This window comes from Hipposideros armiger, unplaced genomic scaffold (genome assembly GCF_001890085.2).
Source record: "Hipposideros armiger isolate ML-2016 unplaced genomic scaffold, ASM189008v1 scaffold_18, whole genome shotgun sequence".
Classification (NCBI taxonomy): Eukaryota; Metazoa; Chordata; class Mammalia; order Chiroptera; family Hipposideridae; genus Hipposideros; species Hipposideros armiger.
This window is the reverse complement of record NW_017731368.1, coordinates 6782348-6789625: the sequence shown is the minus strand read 5'-3', so window position 1 is coordinate 6789625 and position 7278 is coordinate 6782348. Positions and strand designations below refer to the sequence as shown.

The 7278-nt window shown below is 40.0% G+C and overlaps 1 protein-coding gene across 1 annotated transcript in view; it reads right to left on the bottom strand.

Annotated features, from left to right (window-relative positions):
* The window catches only part of ULK4 (unc-51 like kinase 4), a 438917-nt gene that overhangs the window by 387153 nt on the left and 44486 nt on the right, over positions 1-7278 (bottom strand). Inside the window, exon 14 of the mRNA XM_019631040.1 lies at positions 4233-4311. Coding sequence (XP_019486585.1) covers positions 4233-4311 — 79 coding nt within the window. The remainder of the gene's footprint in view (positions 1-4232; positions 4312-7278) is intronic.

The window sequence follows — 7278 nt, the reverse complement described above, 5'->3', positions numbered from 1 at the left end:
TACAGTGGTCAAGACATGGAAACAACCAAAGTGTCCTTCGATAGATGATTGGATAAAGAAGATGTGGTACATATACACAGTGGAATATTACTCTGCCATAAGAAACGATGAAATAGTGCCATTTGCAACAACATGAATGGATCTTGAGATTATTATGTTAAGCGAAATAAGTCAGACAGAAAAAGCTGAGAATCATATGTCTTCACTGGTATGTGGGATATAAAACTGAAAGCAACAAAAGAATAAGAAAAACAAAGAAACAAAAACTCATAGACACAGACAATAGTTTAGTGGTTACGAAGTCGGGGGGGATGGTAGAAGAGGGTAAATGGGTTCAAATACACAGTCATGGAAGGAGAACTGACTCTGGGTGGGGAACACAATGTGATATGTAGATGACGTAATGCATATTACAGAATTGTACACTTGAAACCTATGTAATTTTACTAACCATTGTCACCCCAATAAATTTCAATTAAAAAATAATAATAAATGCAATATAGGACCTTAATTCAATCCTGGCTCAGTGAAAAAGTATGAAACAACATGTATGAAACCATTAAGAAAATGGGAACACCGACTGGACATTAGATGATATTCAGGAACCACGGTTGATTTTGTTGAGTGTGATAATGATTTTGTGGTTATACTTTTTAAAATCTTTTCCTGTTAGATATATATATACTAAAGTATTTATGAGTGAAATATGAGTCTGGAATTTTTTTAAAATACTACAGCAAGAGACAGAGAGAGAGAAAAGAAGGGAGAGAAAAGGAGAGGGGGGGAGAGAAAGAGAAGAGAGAGGAAATGAGGTGGGGAGGAGGAGGGAGAAAGATGATAGACAAACAAGATTGGCACAACGCTAATAGTTGTTGGAAGTAAGCAGAGATCTCATTATTCCTGTCTCTCTACTTTTACATATGTTGAAATTTTCCATAATAAAGATGTTTAAAGAAGAGGTCAAACTGGAATGTCTGTTACTATTCCTTCTAGTTCTAAATTTTACGATTCTGTACTGAATTTCCTAAAATATATCCACTGCATGCTAGAGGCTACATGTATGTAGCAAAATATCAGGAATATTTCTTAAAAATTATTACACATAAGAACCACAAAGATGACTGAGTGGTAAATATTTAAGAGGAAAAGCTCAAGAAGCTGACTATATTTTTCTGTGGACAAGATAAAGAAGCATTCAATAAATGCTTCTAAACACATACAAGAGGTCATGATCAGCTCTTTTCTGAAGCCACTGAGGATAGAATAAGATGAAAGAGACTTAAATTATATTGTAAGGATAGTAAAACAGAGGGGTTTTTTTCCTCCATCTCTTCTGCCTCTTTGTAACAGATTACATTGGTATACTTTCCTACCATTCTTTTAATCATTTATTAAATATTTCAACACTGAGTGCCTGAAATGCATGTTACTTTGCTGCTAGGGACTATGGAAAACACAGGTGAATAATAAAATGAGGTTCTATGCCTTTAAAATTCCTATAGGATCTTCAACCACAATTTTTACTGTCCAGTGGTTAATAAACCTACTGGAGAAATCAGGATGTGTCTCACATTTGAAATTTTATTAATGATTTACTGAAAAACTGTCTACACACACCCAATGGAGAGTTTTACAGAAACCTGGTCTCAAGAGTTCTGCACCTAAGGTTCACCCAGGGTTTCCCCTGGGTTTCCAAATCCCCTGTCTTCATGGGCAGGGTGTTGACATGCATGTCTCTGGAGAGGCTCTCCTGGCTTTCATTAATCTCAAATGGTATTAATAACCAATGGAATGCAACTCATTTCATGTAGCTGAAATGCAAGGAGAAGAGAAGAGAAGAGAAGAGAAGAGAAGAGAAGAGAAGAGAAGAGAAGAGAAGAGAAGAGAAGAGAAGAGAAGAGAAGAGAAGAGAAGAGAAAACGGGAAAAATGAAACACGGAACCATGCATCTGCTAAGCCTGCTTCGTCCTGAAGTTGAAAGAAAAATTCGACTTGAAAAACTTGGTTTCCAGGGTTTGAGTGACCTCTAGTGGCTGCTTCAATGAATAAAAGTCACAGCCAATTGAATAAAAAAAGATGGTATCACAAAAGACCAAATGCCTGGCACTTATTCTGTAAACTCATTATCCAGCAGAACTCAGTTCACAATATAGTGTGTGTAATTCAAAATAGCTTCCCCAATAGCTAAAGACACACTATTGCTTTTTTTTAATGAAATAAGTATGATTTTTCCGAAGTTTCATTTCAAATTAATAAAACATTGGCAAACATCCAGAAAGGGAGCAGTGCCTCAGGAATGAAGGATACAAGAACCTCAGGAATTAAGAGCCACCCCTCAATGGAGGCAGCGTCAGGATTGCACTGTACAATAAGAACAGCAGCAGGAGTTGGGGACATACCTTGAGAAGCACCCGTCTCTGAGGAGAGGGACGTCCTGGCCCAAGAATTCAGCCTGCATGAGCTCAGAGACAAGTGCAGTTCAGAAACTGCTCTCGGCAACAGTAGCAACAGCAATTGCCAGGGGATCAGACCACAAGCATGGAACCAGGGTGAGCTGGGGCACGCCGCCCAGGGTGACTGACAAGTCCCCAGTGGCTGCAGATGCCTTCTGCCCAGACCTGCAGGAACGCCTACCGCAGCAGTACAGCCATGTCCTAACTAAGCACAGGGGTCCCACAGGGCCTGTGGGGCCTCTCAGCTCCACCTGTGGCCTCTGTCTGGCCTGTCTTCCCCGGACTCTATGGCACAAGGCACCCACCCCTCATCTCCTAACCTGCCATGACTTCTACCTATATACACATCCCTGTCCGGCACCACGGAGGAGCTGACCCCTAAACAAGAACCATCACAGCCCCAGAGCACTGCTGAGCACATGGATGGCTGTGCACCAGGCAATGTCTGACTGCTGCCTGGGACAGCTGTCTGGGACCATGAGGTTCACTCGGGCTTCTCGGCCAACGCTGTAGTTTATTATGAGCAATGCCATGTGGTGTTCCATTGTGTGAATGGGCCACACGCTGTCCATTCTACTGTTGGTGGACATATTATTTTAGACAATTCAAATTTGGGGCTGTTACAAAGAACACTGGCAGTATATATTCTTGCACATGTCATTCGCTACTTTGGATTACAGGGTAATGGACGCTAGGTCACAGGCTGGATGAACTCCGCTTCAGGAGACCTGGCCAAGCACTTCTGCAGAGGGGCTGTGCCCTGGACTGTCCCAGAAGCAGCACAGGAGCACCCCTTCTGTTCTGTACGCTCACCAACATTTAGGATTGTAAGTCCTTTTCATTTCGCCACCCTAGCGAATGTCCACCCGCACAGGGCTAACTGGGACACCATCCCAGCAACTGGCCACTTAGGAGACAGCACAGATACAGAGCATTTTCCACCACTGCAGGAAGTTCTATTGCATGGCTCTTGGCTAAACAATTCCTCTTCCAGCTCCAAGTACCAGACCACTGGGTTCCGGCTCTACACACCCCTCTTCTTACTACTCGCTCCTTCCTGCAGTTCTTGCGCCTCCCACTAAAAGGCCTGGCTCTTCTCGCCTATTTCAACATTTGAGACACTCCTACTCCAAGGGGAAAAACTCTATTACCAATTAAGTGCAATACACATTAACAGGGTCGACAGAACACAGTTTTGTTGTGTTCAAGGATACTCAAGAGGCAGTACAATGCTAGCATTCACTTTGTGGGACTTGGAATTACTGGTTAACCAAGAAAGGCTTCCCGGTATCAGTACTGGAGAGAAATTACTGCTATTAGGAAATATCTTTAGCGCATGCATGGCCATTCCATAGTGAGATCACTGTCAGAAATAACTGACAAACGGTAAGGGTAAAAACACTAAATTCAAGGTGAACAGCTAAACAAGTTGTAATCTGAGCTATGTTTCACCTACAAAATACACTAGTTTTAATAAAAGGTTGGGTAGACTAGAAGAAAACCAGTAATGGAACAAGCCTTATCCAAAAATAATTAAATAATGAATACAGCCCACAAGCCTTGTTTGTAACTCTGCCAAACCCCCTTTAATAGAATGTGTTGTAGATGATTGACTGTATTTAAGACTAAAGGTCTTTTGAGATTATCACTTTGTAACAATTGCCATAATTCCACAAAGAGAATCTAAGTGAAGGTCAATGAAAGCCACATATTCTAAATTACAAAATGAAGAACAATCTTTTTTGTCGTTTGTAACATTTCAGTAATAAATGAAATTACCTCAATAACAGGTGTATTTTCTTGGAGTTCAGCTGTGTGCGAAGCCAGTAAACCAATCACGCGAGCGACCTTAGCCCGTCTGTAAATGGAGAAAATATAGTCTCTGAAAAGGAGAGTCAAGGACCCAGAAAACCAACCCCCAGATTCGTGACATTAGGTAATTATGAGCATTAACATGAGATAACTGCCCACGACAACCCCTGGAGGGAAATACATCACACTCAGAGAAGAACCACAAGGAGGCGTTTGTGTTATCAGATCTCTAACATGCAGAATTATTATAGATTTCAACACTTCTTGAATGAGCCTTCAAATCTCTTAACATATAGATTAAAGAAGTCCTAGGCATCTTTATGATTAGCATCCATCTTCTGCATAAAAAGATTATACTTTAAAAATGATCATTTTGAAAAAGATTTGGTAGGACATTGGACCAAAGGTTCCAAGTAACAGCTTTGAGTCACATTTCTGCCACTGATCAATCATGTGACCACAACCAAGTCAATTACACTTCATTTTCCACATGTGTGCAATTTAGAGGCACAGACGAACTAACTTCTAAGTTTCTTCATGGTGATAAAGCAAAGCAAATGCTTATGATCAAAAACTCACTAGTGAATTACAAGATGCAAGACCAAACTTATCTCAGTTGGAAGACAAGCCCGAAATACTCATAAAGCACTGAATCATTTTTCCAATCTACAAAATTAAATAGTCAACTAAAATACTAATGTATCACAACATGCTGATTAAATACTTTCCCCAGTCTCACCAGAAACAATTCCTATCAGAACAAGAGAAAATACACTACCTAAAGCTCTTATAGTTTTAAAAGATAAACTGTTTAAAGTAATAACAGTATTTCTCAGTGTATATAGCAAACACTTAGATACAACTGTACCCCATATACAATGCCCTTACTGCTCCTTCTCATAATTCAGGTTTCTTCTTAAATGTCATCATTTCAGGCGTCCCCAGTGACCCATTATACTGTACCTTAGAACCATGCCCATATCTATGATAGCATTTAAAGCTGCAATGGACAAATAAACGTCCATGCAATGGCAGACATGTTCCATATCTGCATTATTCAATACAGTATCCACCAAATGCATGTGACTGTATTGAGCATTTAATATATGGTTGCTGCAAGCAAAATACTAAATAGATTATTTTATTTTTATTTGGAATTAGCTTTAACTTTAAATATAAATAACCACATGTGGTTGTTGGCTACCATATTAGACAAAGCAGGCCTGAAAGGGTACAGTTACTTCTTCATGTGTTTACTGGGGAAGAGGGGTGGGGGGAAGGCAATGGATACAGGGTTTCATCAGGTGATGAGAATGTCCTGGAATTAGATAGTGATGATGGTTGTATAAATTTGTAATTAAAAATCACTGAATTTCAGTTTTAAAAAGTGAATTTCTATCACATCAATAGGCTAAAAAATATAGAGCAATCACATGATCGTATCAATAGGTACAGAAAAAGCATTTGACAAAATCCAACACCCTTTGTGATAAAAACTCTCAGTAAACTAGGAAGAGAGAGGAACTTTTTAACTTGATAAAATTACAAAAATCTACAGCTAACACTGTACTTAAAGGTGAGAAAACTCAAAGCTTTCCCACTAAGATCAGGTACAATGCAAGAATTTCACCTCTTATCACTCCTTTTCAACTTCATACTAGAAATTATAGCTAATGCAATATGACAAGGAAAAAAATTATCAGATTGGCAAGGAAGAAATAAAACTCTTTGTTCACAGATGACAATGACTGCCTGGGTACAAAATCCTTCAGAATTAACCAAAAAACATAAAACAAAACTCCTGGAGCTAATAAGTAATTAAGCAAGGTTGTAAGATACCAGGCTAACCTACAAAAGTCAACTGCTTTCCTATATATCAGTAATACATAAATAAATTTGAAACTTAAAACACAATACTATTTACATTAGCAACTTTAAAAATGAAATACTCAGGTATGAATCTAATAAAGTATGAGGGCTGGCCAAGTGGCTCAGTTGGTTAAGAGCTCACTCAAGAGTGCGATCTCCGAGCAACAGCGGTTCGAGTCCCAGCCCGAGCTGAGCTGCTGCTGAGCTGCCAACAGGTGGGAGGATGGCTCAGCTAAAAAGAAAAAATAATAGAATAGGGCCGGCCGAGTGGCGCGTTAGTTAAGAGCTGGCTTGGGACGCCAGAGGACCCCAGTTTGGATCCCACATATGAGGGCCAGTGACACTGCCCTCCACAGCTAACATGCTGAACAACAGCTCAACCTGGAGCTGGACTGCCATGAGTCACTGGTGACGGCATAGGCTGCAGTCCCCTGCTGCAGTGGGTTGCCATGGGCTACCGTGTGTAGCCAGCAGCCAGCGTGAGCGGCCNCTCACCCCATGCAGTCTTTCCCTGTATGTCTCTGGTGCCTCACCAGTTGCCGCCCATCCACCGGAGACCACACAGTCCCACTGGCAACATTCTTGTCACATGTCTTCTGATGTACATGGCAAAAATTTCTCTTGGGTATATACCTAAGAGTCAAATTCCTAGGTATGTGATTATTCAATAGCATAAGATAATCCCAAATTGTTTTCCAACGTAACTGTTCAATCTGCACACCTACTATTAATGTGTAAGAGATTTCACTGATCAATGTTCTCTTCAGGAGGCATTGTCATACTTGGTTTTTGCCAATTGAATGTATGTAAAATGACATCTCATTCTAATCTTGATTTACATTTCGCTGATTAATAATAAAGTTAAGCATTTTTCATCTGAAAAAAATGACATATTAATGTGATCTTGCCCTCAGCACAGTGCCCTTGATATCCATCCAAATTGTGTGTATTAGGAGTTCACTCCTCTTTCCTGCTAAGTCCTATTCTACGGTAAGGATGCTCAAAGGTTTGTATAATGACACACTAATTGAGAGACTTTCTGGAATTTTTGGATTTGGGCTATTATAAATCAAGCTGGTATGAACAGTCACAGGTAGATTTTTGTATAAACACAAGATTTCATTTCTCTGAAAGAAAGCTCAGC